General features: G+C 38.5%; 1 protein-coding gene across 2 annotated transcripts in view; it reads left to right on the top strand.

Annotated features, from left to right (window-relative positions):
• LOC104139159 (nuclear factor 1 B-type) overlaps positions 1-16756 on the top strand; it is a 198570-nt gene that overhangs the window by 111422 nt on the left and 70392 nt on the right. For both annotated transcript variants that reach the window (XM_068925260.1, XM_068925261.1), the window contains exons 4-6: positions 9078-9146; positions 11347-11467; positions 15257-15375. In XM_068925260.1, the coding sequence (XP_068781361.1) occupies positions 9078-9146; positions 11347-11467; positions 15257-15375 (309 nt within the window). The remainder of the gene's footprint in view (positions 1-9077; positions 9147-11346; positions 11468-15256; positions 15376-16756) is intronic.

Here is a 16756-nt window from a genome sequence, read left to right as displayed (position 1 = left end):
GTTGTACTACAACTATGATCAAAAGTATTCTATAAGCATGTTGGAATATGCCACACATGTTGGATGTGAATGACCAAAGGTGGTAAAACCATCAGAGCTGGTCATATAATGTAAAAAAAAAAATCACATTGCTTCTATAATATAAACTTCTGCAATCTTCCTGTGTTTATTTCTGATATGTTTTAGACAGATAAAGGCAGAACAACTCATAATATACAGTGATCTCTTTTATCTATCTATCTATCTATCTATTTATTTATTTATTTATTTGGGTGTGTGACTTTTTTGCAAGGGACCATGTAGATTTATATTACAGTTTCTAAAATCACTTTTGGATGGAGACTCTGATACTGTTTCCCTCCAAACTGTGTGGGTTTTATGATAAGGCTTTTATTTCTCTATTAAATATATGACACAAATTATGAAGCATAGTGGTTTAAAAACCCCCAAGAAGTCACCACAGCAAATTTACACCTACAACAAGCCCTCAAAATGTCCTTGAAGATAATTAGGGTTTTGTAAGACATGGGCTCAAAGAGAGACTGGACAAGTTCATTGGAAGAGAAATCCACTGAGGATTACTAAATAAACCAAAGCAACATTTAGCTTAGGAAGTTCCTAAACTGAAAATACTTGGAGACTGAGAGTATTAGTTGGAAAATCTCAGTCAGGGGACTTATCTGGAGTGAGGAAGACTCAAGTTCAAGTCCCTCTGCTAATGAATATTAAATTATTTATACAAAGTGAAACATTATTAGGAGAGAGACTACCTCTCCCCCCCTTTCATTCCTCCCCACTGTCTCCCTTCTTTCCCCCAGAATGACTTGTAACATGTATTAAAGGCATTCATCTAAGACGTTCAAAATCCAGGACCACATTCCTGATCTGAATAAGGTGTAGTTACATTCATCTCTAGCTCCAACCTTGCTATTCTGGAATGGTTTGCTCTCTCATTTTCACCAGAAATTTTATTCTGTGACCCTTTTCTTAATAAAAAATGAGTAAAAATTGCCATTTATCCATTTTTTTTTCTTTTAATTAGAAAACTTGCAACAGCCTCATCCATCTCTCAATATGCAAATATCCCTTGCAGCTGTGTAACCTGAGAGGCTTTTTGAGCTTTCAGATGGGCCAGCAGCCATAAGGAATATATTCCTCTGGATCAAGCCCTAAGAAAGGTGTAATAAATTTGCCTATATGAGTGTTTTAGAAAGAAGCATTTTGGTTTCATGTTTTAGAATCACAGAATCACAGAATCACAGAATCACAGAATGGTTGAGGCTGGAAGGGACCTCTGGAGATCATCTAGTCCAACCTCCCTGCTCAAGCAGGGTCACCTAGAGCATATTGCCCAGGATCACATCCAGACAGGTTTTGAATATCTCCAGGGAAGGAGACTCCACTACCTCTCTGGGCAACCTGTTCCAATGCTCTGTCACCCTCACAGTGAAGAAGTTTTTCCTCAGGTTCAGGTGGAACTTCCTGTGGTTCAGTTTCTGCCCATTGCCTCTTGTCCTGTTGCTGGGCACCACGGAGAAGAGGCTGGCCTCATCCTCTTGACACCTTCCCTTCAGATACTTGTACACATTGATGAGATCCCCTCTCAATCTTCTCTTCTCCAGGCTGAACAGGCCCAGCTCTTGCAGTCTTTCTTCATAGGAGAGGTGCTCCAGTCCTCTAATCATCTTTGTAGCCCTCCGCTGGACTCTCTCCAGGAGTGCCATGTCTCTCTTGTACTGGGGAGCCCAGAACTGGACACAGCACTCCAGGTGAGGCCTCCCCAGGGCTGAGTAGAGGGGCAGGATCACCTCCCTCGACCTGCTGGCAACACTCTGCCTAATGCAGCCCAGGATACCCTTGCCCTTCGTGGCCACAAGGGCACACTGCTGGCTCATGTTTAACTTGTTGTCCACCAGCACTCCCAGGTCCTTCTCTGCAGAGCTGCTTTCCAGCAGGTCAACCCCCAGCCTGTCCTGGTGCATGGGATTATTCCTGCCTAGGTGCAGGACCTTGCACTTGCCTTTGTGGAACTTCAGGAGGTTCCTCTCCGCCCAGCTCTCCAGCCTGTCCAGGTCCCTCTGAATGGCAGCACAGTCTTCTGGTGTGTCAGCCTCTCCCCCCAGTTTAGTATCATCAGCAAACTTGCTGAGGGTGCACTCTGTCCCTTCCTCCAGGTCACTGATGAATACATTGAACAAGACTGGACCCAGGACTGACCCCTGGGGGACACCACTAGCCACAGGCCTCCAACTTGACTCTGCGCCATTCACCACAACCCTCTGAGCTCTGCCATGCAGCCAGTTCTCAATCCACCTCACCGTCCACTCATCTAGCCCACACTTCCTGAGCTTACCTAGGAGGATGTGATGGGAGACAGTGTCAAAAGCCTTGCTGAAGTCCAGGGAGACAACATCCACTGCTCTGCCCTCATCTACCCAGCCAGTCATTCCATCATAGAAGGCTATCATAGTAGTTAAACATGATTTCCCTTTGGTGAATCCATGCTGACTACTCCTGATCACCTTCTTGTCCTCCAGATGCTTAGTGATGACCTCCAGGAGGAGCTGTTCCATCACCTTCCCAGGGATGGAGGTGAGGCTGACAGGCCTGTAGTTCCCTGGCTCCTCCTCCTTGCCCTTTTTGAAGACTGGTGTGACACTGGCTTTCTTCCAGTCCTCAGGCACCTCTCCTGATCTCCAGGACGTTTCCAAGAGGATGGAGAGTGGCCTAGCAATAACATCCACCAGCTCCCTCAGCACTCGTGGATGCATCCCAACAGGGCCCATGGATTTATGGATGTCAAGTTTGGACAAAAGATCTCTAACCTGATCCTCCTCAACCAAGGGAGAGTCTTCCTTTCTCCAGACTTCCTCTCTTGTCTCCAAGGTCTGGAATTCCTCAGGACTGGCCTTAGCAGTGAAGACTGAAACAAAGGCAGCATTCAATAACTCTGCCTTCTCTGTATCCTTTGTCACCAGGGCACCCGCCCCATTCAGCAGCAGGCCCACGTTTTCCCTAGTCTTCCTTTTGCTATTGATGTATTTGAAGAAGCCCTTCTTGTTGTCCTTGACATCCGTTGCCAGATTTAATTCCAACTGGGCCTTAGCCTTCCTTGTCGCATCCCTGCACACTCTGACAACGTCCCTGTATTCCTCCCAAATATACAATTTCAGAAATAATCTCTTAAAAGTAACATAGTCTCAACCTTTGTACTCTTTTGGAAATGCTATAAGCAAATGTATTTGAGTTTTGTGTGACTCAGAGCACAGATGGTTTCATTATTTTACCATATTGCAAGTTATCCTCTTGTGAATGGGGAGTTGGGCCCCTAATTAATAGGAGTAGAAGAGAAACTCTGTGGCCTCATCATTATAAGCAGCTTTTCTTGTGGAAGCAATGATGCCATAGTAGCAGTTTGGGGATTCCAACAGAATTGTATTTAAACAAACATACACTTAGAGCCTTACTTTAACAACATGGAGGTAGACATTCTGAAATGCTTGCTGTTTCCTGTATGCCTGCAGCCATAGCATCTCAGATAGCAATCTCCAAATAAAACTGGGTTGGGCTTGGTCAGGGATTGATTTTCTTTAGAGTTCTCCCTTTCCCAAATGCTCCAAGATTTAGTAATGATAGTGATTGAGAGGTGATACTTTCCCTCATCAGTGTCTCAGCTCTGAGCCAATCAAGGTGTTCTGGGGGGCAATGTGCAGCTGTGTTATCTCAACAATTGGAAATCTTCACAGATTCCACAGGCCTTTTTTCAAGAATCACCTTGCATCCTGTTTGAATTTTGGTTTGGGTGATTTCTGCAGTTTGCTTATTTAAAATTACCTCTGTATTTTCATTTGGGTGAGCTATTCTTTTACTAAGCTGGTGTATGATGATGTGCTTTTTAAAATGATGCCGTTTTTCACTTCAGATATGGTCATATTCAATAGTGAGCACAATAATTTCTAGTCAGAAGCATACACAACCAAGAACTTACTAAATACTGGTTGTGTTAGAAGTTAGAATTCCTAAATCCTGTTTGGGTACCAGATAATTCCTGAAATGATAGAAAACAGTTTCTCTGATCTCTTTTTAAAATTTTAACTGTAGCTTGTAAAGCATTTCATGGTTTTGGGTGGAAGGTGCTGTGTACTCATGTTAGTTCCCCTTTAAATTTTTTGGTAGGCTTCTGGGCAATTCATTTAATGGATTGTAGTGTTCCATGTTCAATTAAATTGAGCTTTTCCCTCTTGAAATTGCTACAGCATTCTAGAGTATTGTTGTTTTAGTTAAGATTTTGAATATTATTTATATTATCTAATTAATTTTAGATTTTGACCGACAGCTTCTTAGGCCTTTACTATGCTAAAAATCCAGTTTAGTCAAGGGCCTTGCAACTTGTTTATTCCTTGTCCCAGTTTCATCATTGTAATTTGTAGGAAAAACTTAACTATGGTCATACAATAAAGCCAGAGACAATCATGTGGTAACCAAACCCACCTCATTCTGTGATGTTTTTAAGTTGGCTAGAGCCTTAGTTCAACTGTTACAACTGACATCACTGCTAAAATCTTCTGCATTGTTTCTTGGCTCATGTTTTCCACCTTTAGTTCCCTTTGGAGAAATTTTGGTTCCATGGGAACACATTTTCGTTACTCTGTTAAAGATTGGCTTCCAAAACACATCCAATAAGAAAGAGTCAGAAGTTTTCTAGACTTTATAGTAACCTTATTTATATAGGTTTGTGAGACTAATTTTGCACTAGCCCTACTGAGTAGTAGCTTTATGCTATTAGTATTCCTACTGAAATTAAAGAGCTCCCTGTTGAAGTTTGCTACTGTGGCAAGTAGGAGCTGGTCCTTAAAATGTCAGTTTTCAGACGCTCTGATGAAAGGAGCAATAAAATCAAATTATTTATTTTTAATCATAGCTGTTTCAGAGGTCAAGCAAACCTAGAGTAGCATTCAGCACGTAACACACTAGGTTAGGCTTTAAGTTAGGTGATGTAAAGTGCTGGATACAAGGCTCAGGCTTCCATCCCTTCTCTTCAGAGTAGCCACTGCAGTTGAATGTATCTCACTGCTAGGAAGTCTACCTACTCATTTATAATTCCTCTTTTTAAAAATCCAAAAATAAAAATACAATGAAGCTAAATATTTCCTACTTTGATTGAATCCCTACTCCTACTTTATAAGATGTTCAAAATCAATGCCATACCAGTGAAAAAAATAAGATATTTAATGGTACCAGAAAGCAATTTCATGTTTTGGCTATAGACAGTATACAGCAGAACATAAATGGGCATTCATAAAAGAGCAATTAAAACAGAAGACACAAAAAAGGCTGGTTAAATATTTGTAAAGCCAGATGTAACTGGTAAGCTTTAACATAATTTGAGAACAAGGCCTGTACAGTACAGTTAGTGTGAATTTAAAATATTTTTCATTAGTTTTGGACTTTTTACATTTTTAAATCCTAAAATGCTTAAAACCAATAATCATAACTCAGCACTTGGATGCATAGCACAGGCATAGGGAGGAAGAAGTATAAGAACTGGAAATTATCTCAGGTTCCTCTTGTTTAAAGGAATTTTAGAGTGGCTTGTTCAGAACTGCTGCTCAGCTCTTGACCTCTTTGCCTATTATCGTTAATGACACCAGTCTGATCTTTGTGGTATTGTTAGGAAAATGTATTTTTTAGGAATGTCTTTTATGCTTTAAAAAAAAAAAATGGGAGGAAAAATCTAATGTTAGTTTATGGGTTTGGGAAGTGATCAGTTGATTTTATGAAATTGCACTATGCAGCTTTTGGCAGGCAAATTCTTTTCATAGGATTCAGATTTAAAAAAAAAAGATTGATAATTAAAGAAATGCATTTCGGAGTGTCATCTCTCAGACAAGATGAGTTTAGTAAATGGCAATGCTTTGTGGTTATATTAGGTTTAAACAGCAAAGACAGCAATGTGTTATCATGACCACCAAAAGATATAGTAAATTCTTTAAGAAGAATGAAGCAGCATTACAACAGTCTTATCAAATGCTTTAATTTCTGTACCAAACAGTTTAGAAACACATATCAAGAATTTCAATTTCAATTTTCTTTAACATGTTAATGCAGGCAGTGCATTAGGGAATACTTGATCCAAAAAAGTTCCCAGAACAAAAAAACTCTATGCTATACAGAGTATTGCTGTATATCTTTTTCTTGCATGCAGTATAATAATGTGAATATGAATGTTAAGCCCTGTTCAGTAGGGAGATCAGCTTCCCAAGGTGAAAGGTGGTATCTTGAATCTTTGGTGCTCAATTGCTATGTACAGAATCTTACCATTTATCTTTTATCATATTTACAGTGCCTGTTTCTGCAACAAATTACAGTGATTTAATAACAGAACACTTTTTCTGTTGCACAGCTAGAAGTCAAGAACTGTTCTATACCATATCCACCACAGTTTGACTTCTTAGCTAATTAAAACTGATGAACTGTACTGGTGCTGAAACTAAACATACTGTGTTTGTTTTCCTACTCAAAGACATAATTGGAATCTACCATAAGGCTCAGAATGAAGTAGCTCAATGCCTGTAAAATAAAGTGTTTATGGTTGCTCCATATCTTTTAGAATGTTTTGTCACATTAGATAAAGAAAAATCAGGCTTGTTGTTGTTAAGATCTGCATGTTTTCCTGTTCTTTCCTAATGCCAGGCAAAGCCTTTGCATATATCTATGGTTATGATTATTTGTAGCTCATCCACAGCAGGGGTGAAACCTGCAGGGTGAAAGATAGTGATTCATCAGTCTGCAATGTATGGCCGGTTTTGTCGTGTGTGTGTGTGCATGTGTGTGTGTAAATAGTGGTACCACACAGTGGCAAAACCTGCTGCTGTTTTGCTATCGCAAGGAGGAAACTTTGCTATTGCCCTTTACGTTATGTGGGTATCCTCAGTATTGCCAATGTGGAAAACTAAAAATTCATGAGAAGGCCCAAGATATTATATATAGAAAACTCCCTATAGGATTTTTTTTCTCTAAATAAAATGAGCCTTGGGGTTTGTTTTCACTACAGTGATAGTTTGAGTAATCTCAAACTATGTCATCTTGGAGATGAAGATGGCAGAGATCCCTGCAACATCCAGGTGAAGGAGAACTTGAGAGGAAAAAGTGGAAGAACATTAGAGAAGCTGTTAGAAAGGGGTGGACATGAAAAGAAATAGATGAGAGAGAGGGGAAGCCTTACAAAGCTACTAATAAAAATATACAGTGATATCATATGACATCAACTTGAAGATGGAAACATCGTGGCATTGTCAAAGCATCATTCAAAATAATTCCATAGACTCCATAGGTTTATGTCACTTTATATGTCTACTGCAGTTCCACTTACTAATTTAGTGGCTTTTCAGCTCTGGAAGGTTGATTTATAATTGGTCCTGTGGCCTTCAACAACATGAAATTGTTTTCTTTTTAAGTGTGTCTTCTGTTCTTCTTCACATTGGCTTATAGGTATAACAAATAGCATAACAGATAGAAGGCTGCCAAGTTTGCACTGTCGAATATGTTCACGTTTTTCAGCTTGCATCATCAGATGTACTGTTTATACATATGCTAGTAAATACCATTAGAGATTCTGGGTCACTCAGCTCTGCAGGACTAATAAGACTGAAAAGCAGCACAAACTCCCTTCTCCCTCTCCTCTCCCTGCTTGCTCCAGAAAAGTAAGCATAGATTTCTCCAAAGATACCTGAGGACAGACCTCTTAAGTGAAACACACTATTCTTATAGTCACTTCTCTGATTATAGTGACACTATTCTGCTAAATTATTTGAAGATAAAACAATAGTTGCTAAAAGATATTTTAAGAGAAAAGGGTCAGGACATCATCATTTCCATATTGACAAATATTCCAGTAGGTGCATTTACATTTTTATTTGTGTATTTATGATGCTAGTATTACTCATTCAAACATTTGGAATATAAGTTTGATAATTTCTAAAGCAAAAAATAACTGTTAAATGTGAAAGGAGACTGTATTTTACTTTATACAAACCACAGTAAGCAATGCTTAGTGTGCTGTCACATATGCATAGCATACATGCATATCCTCTTTGTAAAAGCAAATTCACAGTAATACTAGTGGAGCAGTGATGTGTACAACATATAGATCCCAATAATTCTAAAGATAAATGTACTGCATTCATACTTATAAAGACTATCATGTCATGTAATCTCAAATTTAGCCAAATCAGTTTATATAATAATTACAGATAGGAGACTTCCATAGAAGCCTTGATTTCTCAATTGTCTTTATAAATGGTATTTAGCTACATTACTGGGATAGCCAATAATGAAATTGATCAATATATGTTGTTACTTCACTGCACTACTCCAAAGCGTGTCTGAATTTCTGTGACAGGGAAAAGTAAATCACATCTGCTTATCTCAGAATACGTAAACAGATACCAGAATAGTAAAACCATTAACTAGTAAAACCTGGTTGCCTAATTGTAAATTACTAAATATATATATTTCAGCATGTAAGTAAAAAAAAAAAACATTGAATAGTGAACAGCTATATTGCCCAGTCCCTGCTTTCATTGGCATCAACACTAAAATGCTCATCAGCCTCAGAGGTGAAGGTTTGGTGTCTAAGGAGATAATGTGAGGTCACAACAAACAGGACAAGAGTTAAGCCAAAAAGCTGTTCAGCAGAAATGGATTACTGACGATCCTATAATGAAATTGCTTTCTCCAGTTGATAGTGTTCTTAGTTTAATACTGACATAAAAATTGAAAAGGAAAATAAAGGAACTGAATTTTATACTGTTTTTGGATGGCTAACCAGGAACTCATTATACTGCTTGTTAATTTTCGTGGACATATTAAGGAAACTTTTTTTCCTACAGATCCTCAAGTTCTTTTACATCTCTCTCTGAATTTCAGCTCTCATTTCATCCTGTGATCTGCTTTTGGTGTACTTTGGTCTAATTTTTGAACTTTCTATGTTTATACTGTTGTTAGATGCTGCATATATTTCTGTACATTTATTTATTTTCTAGTTATAGTGATTATGGTATTGTGATCTTTTCCAGTGTATCTTGAAGATAGTTTTGTAAAATCTGGAGTGTTCAACGTGTCAGAACTTGTGAGGGTATCCAGAAGTAAGTTAACAATTACATTTAATGATTTAACACATGCTAAGAGCTGTATCCAAAGACTACTAAAATAAAGTGAAGGTTTTCTATTAACTTGAATGGAGTTTGCTTTGGGCCTGAAGATGGGTAGAAAATGCTTATTGTTATGCAGAATTCTGATAACTTTGAGCACAATATTATACTTTATCTTGCATGCATTTATAACAGATAGAAGGCTTTATTTGTCTCTTCAAATATGGAATGAAGTCTCTTATCTAAAGATTGAATGAATTTGTTGCATGTTCTCATGCACAGCTTCATGGACTTATATGTCAATAATAGTTTTCATTACCTACGGTAATTTTATTTGTTGGGATTTCAACTTTTTCAGGTTATTCTGCACATCCTTGAATTCTGCAAACCATCTGATTATTCTTTTCTCTTAGTTTACTTTCTAATTCATAGCTCTTAAAGGAAAATTACATCATAGCAAGGATAGGGAGGATGACTAATGTATTATAGGCTAGTCTATTTCTCCTATTTAGAGCACTTGCTGTAATAATTGAGTTTTTAATTACAGTAGTTTGTTTTGGGATTGGAAAGAATATGAACATCAGCGCACACAAAGACACAAAAGATAGCATCATTTATAAATATCAATGCTCAGGTAAATTTTTTGTTGTAGACAATAGCATATAAAATGAATATAGATGGGAAAATCTGTTTTTTTGACATCTAAGAATTTACAGTAATGCTATGGCATAAAAACAATGCATATTTTCAGTTGTCATTGCTTTTTCAGCACTTCCCCCCTTTAGTACAAATGCTATTAATGTATTTTGCTTAAGATTTCATTAAGAAGCAAACAAAAACATTTCAAAGTGATATGTAGAAGGGTTTGCAGTTATGACATAATATATTGTCAAGATTATGACAATGGAATGGTACAGGAAAATCTCTTTCATGATTGGATGAGGGCAAGAGCAAAAATGAGACAGAACTCTCCAAATATATCTGTCCTAGATCTTACATGGGAGCTAATTCATACCAGGACAGGATGCTTAAGAAGTTTAATTAACTTAGCATGGCTTAAGGTATAAATCTCATTTCATTCACTGTGCTCAAGAATTAACATTTAACAATTAAAATAATAATTTTTTTTTTGCTTCAGCAAAATACTGAACATCATGGTCCTGCAGTGTTAAGATACAATGTTTTGTGTGTGTGTGTGTGTGTTTGCGTACACACACGTAGTTTTGCCATTTTGAGGAAGTTGAGGATTTGCATATGTGAAATTCAGGTTTACTTGTAGTTGACAGGTGTTTAAATACTTTTTAAAGTATTTGGCCATTTAAAAAAGAATCAATATTGTAGAGTACCTTATAAAATCATATCTTCTGCTGCTGACTGTTACACATAATATACTTCTAATAATAAACTTTAAAGCATGTGGCTTCTGTGGGATTTCTTAACCATGCATTTTTTTAACCTCGGGCCACAATAGAGCTGTGTTTTCTCTGTCAGGAAAAACACAAACTTTCAGATATGTTACACAACATGCAATTGTTCTTTTAAGTGCCAAAGGTAGTTAAAATGCACAATGTACAGAGTGAACAAAGGTAAATATACCACAACATATAATTTATTCTTGAAATGCTAAAATACACAGCACCTCTGTAAGGAAGTGAAGATAATGCTGTGTGTATGTGTGTTTGTGTGTAGGTGTACATAAACAAAGCAGTATCTCTGCCATTGGGTGAAAGTAAAAGGAAGCACTACAACATGGTCTCAGTGCAGAAGGCCACTTTTAATATGAATAAGTAAACACTAATGCAGCCCTGAATAAGAGTTTCTGTGTCTCCAAATTTGTTGTTTCCAGTTATATCAATTGCTCTGATAAAGGACATTAGCTCTCCCTATAAACCTTGCCTCATTTTGTAAATGTCCTTTTACAGAAGGCTTACCTTTTTATCATTTTTTTTGTCACTTCTTCATACTGAGACAATTATTGAGACAATAGATATGTATGTTGTCTGCATAACTATTAAGGGGTTTCTAGGGATGGGGGGGGCAAGTTCATTTTTAAGATATGTAAACACTGATAGAACTTGGTTTCTGCAGGAGGCAGAAAATTAGATACATATAGTAACATCATGATGTTTTTTTCCACTGCTAAAAATGAAAAGATGGTAAAAAGATTAGAGATTATCTTTGACTCTTCTTTCAGCACCTATAACCCAGGGAACTGGTATGAACTTCCCAATTGGAGAGCTTCCGAGCCAGTCATATTATCATGACATGAACTCAGGTGTAAATCTACAGAGGTCACTGTCCTCTCCACCAAGCAGGTAAAAACATTAAATAAATACTGATACGAAACTAACATTAATAGTGCAGGAAAAGTAATTCACAAATGCTATCAATAGCATAATGTTTTCTGAATTGTCATTGATTTTGTCAAGTAGGATATTTATATAGTCTATCATATATAAATAAGTAACTTAAGGAAAAAAACATCTTCCTGTAGTTTGAAATGGTGACATAACTGTGTGTCATTAACATTGATATCACAGATAACCCTTCTGTCAGGTTTTGAAATGATTACTAATGATCTATTAAGAAAAGAGTGTTACATGCTCTGAAACTGCTACTCAGTAACAAAGAGATCTTATGGCTTGGAGAATACTAGAAGTGTTTAATGCTACTAGCTAATTTTATGCACAAAAGCTGTCTTTGAGGGCTCCTTCTTGGATTTCCTTCTTGATTGTTATGTTAGGACTGATATTGTTTCCTGTGGAATAGGTTTTAGGGTACTTTAGGCAACCAGGGCTAACCACAAGGGGTCTATATTCATAGCATCACCACTGCTTCCCCTTTAAGGGGAAGTATCCCAGCTCAGTGGAGAACAGGAGAAACATGTAAGGTAGCCACAAACTGTCTTATTATTACCATTTTTTGAGGTTCTCCATGTGTCTGGTACAGCAAGATTTGGCCTCAAGAGGCCACTTCTTCCCTGCATGAGCACACTCTGCTCTTTCCCTCCCCCACCTCCCGACTCTGAGAAGCATTCCTTTCATACTCTCAGGAGAGGCAAGCAGTACCATAGAGCTGAAGAATCTGCTCTGCTCTCATTCCAATTCTAGAATGACATGTTGTTACTCCTTAAAATCCCTTTGTTTTCTAAAGCTATCCTATAATACCATAATATCACAAATACTATAGAATCTCTCATACTGCAGGATTCTGCACCTTCAGTGAACCAGGAAGTATCTGAGTAGTGAAACAGGATTTTAAAAAACTTTTGATTTTTAACAGGGCTAGAGTATTCTTCCACCAGCATTTAGTATATGAGTTATTTAGTTCACATCTCTGGATTTAGCTCCATTGTATTTTCAGCTTTACAGTTTACCTAGTACACTTAAAAAAGGATCAATTAATTCTCACAGTATTGTTTGATTAAAAAAAAATCAACTGAATCACAGAATCGCACAGAATCACAGAATCGTTTAGGTTGGAAGGGACCTCTGGAGATCATCTAGTCCAACCTCCCTGCTCAAGCAGGGTCACCTAGAGCACATTGCCCAGGATCACATCCAGACAGGTTTTGAATATCTCCAGGGAAGGAGACTCCACTACCTCTCTGGGCAACCTGTTCCAATGCTCTGTCACCCTCACAGTGAAGAAGTTTTTTCTCAGGTTCAGATGGAACTGCCTGTGGTTCAGTTTCTGCCCATTGCCTCTTGTCCTGTTGCTGGGCACCACGGAGAAGAGGCTGGCCTCATCCTCTTGACACTCCCCCTTCAGATACTTGTACACGTTTATGAGACTGCCTCTCAATCATCTCTTCTCCAGGCTGAACAGGCCCAGCTCTTGCAGTCTTTCTTCATAGGAGAGGTGCTCCAGCCCTCTAATCATCTTGGTAGCCCTCCGCTGGACTCTCTCCAGGAGTGCCATGTCTCTCTTGTCCTGGAGAGCCCAGAACTGGACACAGGACTCCAGGTGAGGCCTCCCCAGGGCTGAGTAGAGGGGCAGGATCACCTCCCTCGACCTGCTGGCAACACTCTGCCTAATGCAGCCCAGGATCCCATTGGCCTTCTTGGCCCCAAGGGCACACTGCTGGCTCATGTTTAACTTGTTGTCCACCAGGACTCCCAGGTCCTTCTCTGCAGAGCTGCTTTCCAGCAGGTCAACCCCCAGCCTGTCCTGGTGCATGGGATTATTCCTGCCTAGGTGCAGGACCTTGCACTTGCCTTTGTGGAACTTCAGGAGGTTCCTCTCCGCCCAGCTCTCCAGCCTGTCCAGGTCCCTCTGAATGGCAGCACAGTCTTCTGGTGTGTCAGCCCCTCCCCCCAGTTTAGTATCATCAGCAAACTTGCTGAGGGGGCACTCTGTCCCTTCCTCCAGGTCATTGATGAATACATTGAACAAGACTGGACCCAGGACTGACCCCTGGGGGACACCGCTAGCCACAGGCCCCCAACTAGACTCTGTGCCACTGACCACAACCCTCTGAGCTCGGCCATCCAGCCAGTTCTCAATCCACCTCACTGTCCACTCATCTAGCCCACACTTCCTGAGCTTACCTAGGAGGATGTGATGGGAGACAGTGTCAAAAGCCTTGCTGAAGTCCAGGGAGACAACATCCACTGCTCTGCCCTCATCTACCCAGCCAGTCATCCCATCATAGAAGGCTATCAGATTGGTCAAGCATGATTTCCCTTTGGTGAATCCATGCTGACTACTCCTGATCACCTTCTTGTCCTCCAGATGCTTAGTGATGACCTCCAGCATGAGCTGTTCCATCACCTTCCCAGGGATGGAGGTGAGGCTGACCGGCCTGTAGTTTCCTGGCTCCTCCTTCTTGCCCTTTTGGAAGACTGGAGTGACACTGGCTTTCTTCCAGTCCTCAGGCACCTCTCCTGATCTCCAGGACCTTTCCAAGATGATGGAGAGTGGCCTAGCAATAACATCCACCAGCTCCCTCAGCACTCGCGGATGCATCCCATTGGGGCCCATGGATTTATGGATGTCAAGTTTGGACAAAAGATCTCTAACCTGATCCTCCTTGACCAAGGGAGAGTCTTCCTTTCTCCAGCCTTCCTCTCTTGTCCCCAGGGTCTGGAATTCCTGAGGACTGGCCTTAGCAGTGAAGACTGAAGCAAAGGCAGCATTCAATAACTCTGCCTTCTCTATATCCTTCGTCACCAGGGCACCCGCCACATTCAGCAGCAGGCCCACATTTTCCCTAGTCTTCCTTTTGCTATTGATGTATTTGAAGAAGCCCTTCTTGTTGTCCTTGACATCCCTTGCCAGATTTAATTCCAAGATTTAATTACAGGATGAATCCTTCATCCTGGTTTCCTTTTAGCAGTCTGCTTAATATCTTCAGTATATATTGTTAAGAAGTATATATATATTATAGTATATAGTATATATTGTTATATAGCATATTGTTATATATTGTTATATAGTATATAGTATATATTGTTAAGAAGAAACTTGCCTTTCCCGCACTATATCGAAATGTTGTCTTGTTTTATATAGCATGGCTTGAAATAGAGGCCTTTTGTTTTCAAATAAACTAATTTAAAATGAAGAGTCTTTGTTTCAGGGTAGCTATCTTTGAAAAGCTTAGAATTTTCACCTGGTGAAGTATAGTAAAGTACGCTTTTTCCCTTATTGACACATTTGGAAAAATTCCAGTCATACATGGCTGACTTTATTATTAAGACCCCTTCAATGCTTTATTTTGCTTTCATGGATTCTCTATAGTGTTTAACATTCTCATGATACAACCTTTTTATAGCAGGTCACAGGAATCAGATCCTTGGTTGTGTAACTGAATGCTGGTAGACTTAGAACCTATAGGGGTTTTTGCATATCATCCATTCATGCCATATCCAAAATTTAAAGACATATGAAAAATGTAAGCACATATCTGCATTAGTCATTATTATATAACATATGTAATATTTTAATATGTCAGATTTAAAATTTGCAACTTTTGATTTTTATGCCCGGATTACTTTCCGTTGAAATACTTGTTGAAATCCAAATAACCACTATTGTTGAAATCCAAATGTACCACTACTAGCTGCATATCATATTTACTACCGAATCTTTCATTATTTCAACAGCAAGCGTTCCAAAACTATTTCCATAGATGAGAATATGGAACCAAGCCCAACAGGAGACTTTTATCCTTCACCAAACTCACCAGCTGCTGGGAATCGGACATGGCATGAAAGAGATCAAGGTGAGTAATATGGGGCCATTTTGTCCCAAAGTATTGAAACATATATTAAATCTCCACATCTACCTTTCAGTTATTGCAATAAATGCTGCTTTTAAATGATGCTTTTTAAAGGAATCATGTTTTTTCTATGTAGTATATATTTGTTGAGTTTTTTTAAATGTAATTAAAGAAACAACAAACAAAGGTGCATAGTATGAACAGTCACCTAACTTTTTCCACCTGGTTGACTGCAATATTGTTATCAAAATATTTGTTGTAAATGAAGCAATCTGTATTGCATATACTGTATAAAACATAATTGCAGTGGGATTATGAGTAAAATATTTTTGAGTTTAAAAAAAGGTGTCTCCATACTTTGACTGAGACAGCACTAATTTATTCAGCTTTTGCCTTGGAATTTTACATTGATATAGACTCTTGTATGTGGATTTAGTCCATACTGTATACCTATAGTGTGACTCAGAATTGGTCCAAGGCTTTCTCTAAGGAACCCTCATGTAGCTCTGGGTGACTACATCTGTATGCTAAAGTATGTTGATATATATTTCTGGTTTTTGGGTAATCAGAAGCAAGTTTGTTCAGAGAAGAAAATTATGACTGCCAAAAGAGTAAATTTAATTTTCATAGCTTTCTCTGATATTATCTTGATGTTTCATAAACCTTAATGTCAGTGTAGACTTTTCCCTCCTCTTTGTGATGTGAAAGAATATTCCAACATATAGGCATTTGTACACTGTGTTGTTTAGTGGGTCCTCTGTTTGTGGTTCTATAGTTTTTTTGTAGAATCTATAAAATATGCAGCTCGATGTGTAAAAGTGAAACAGAGAAAAAGACATGCAGTTCCTTGCTTTACTGCCCTTCGTGATGTTTGCCTTCTTCTGGACACACTGCTTACCATTCCTCTCACCTCTTTGGTTTTGATTGACTCTTTGGGATGCTCTTGTTTTTTATGTTGCATTGAGATTTTTTTGCTTGTGCTTTTCTGCCTTCAGGTTTTCTCTTTTATCTTTGTGTGCATGGTAACACGTGCTCAGTAATTTAATTTAGCTGTATTTTATTTTCATTTATTTTAATGATACTTTTGTATCATTATACAAAATCAGTATACTTTTAATGATACTAATGTCTCTTTTTAATCTGTTTCTCCCTACCTTTATATTCTAACTCTGTATTTCATGAGTTGAATATGGAAGAAGTCCTTTTACGTTCTCATCATTAGACTGTCTTTTTTGTTAACTCCTCTCTCACAAAGTTGTTTCAAGAGACTAGATTTGTTTGAGTTTTTTTCCTTCATCTTTCTATACTTTCCTTCTCATGGGTCTCTCTCTCTTTTTTTTTAATCCATTTTCAGCATTAACTGCTGAATTTAAAAAATCTAGCC

Source organism: Struthio camelus, chromosome W (genome assembly GCF_040807025.1).
Source record: "Struthio camelus isolate bStrCam1 chromosome W, bStrCam1.hap1, whole genome shotgun sequence".
NCBI classification, from domain to species: domain Eukaryota; kingdom Metazoa; phylum Chordata; class Aves; order Struthioniformes; family Struthionidae; genus Struthio; species Struthio camelus.
This window is presented reverse-complemented; position numbering and strand designations above follow the sequence as displayed.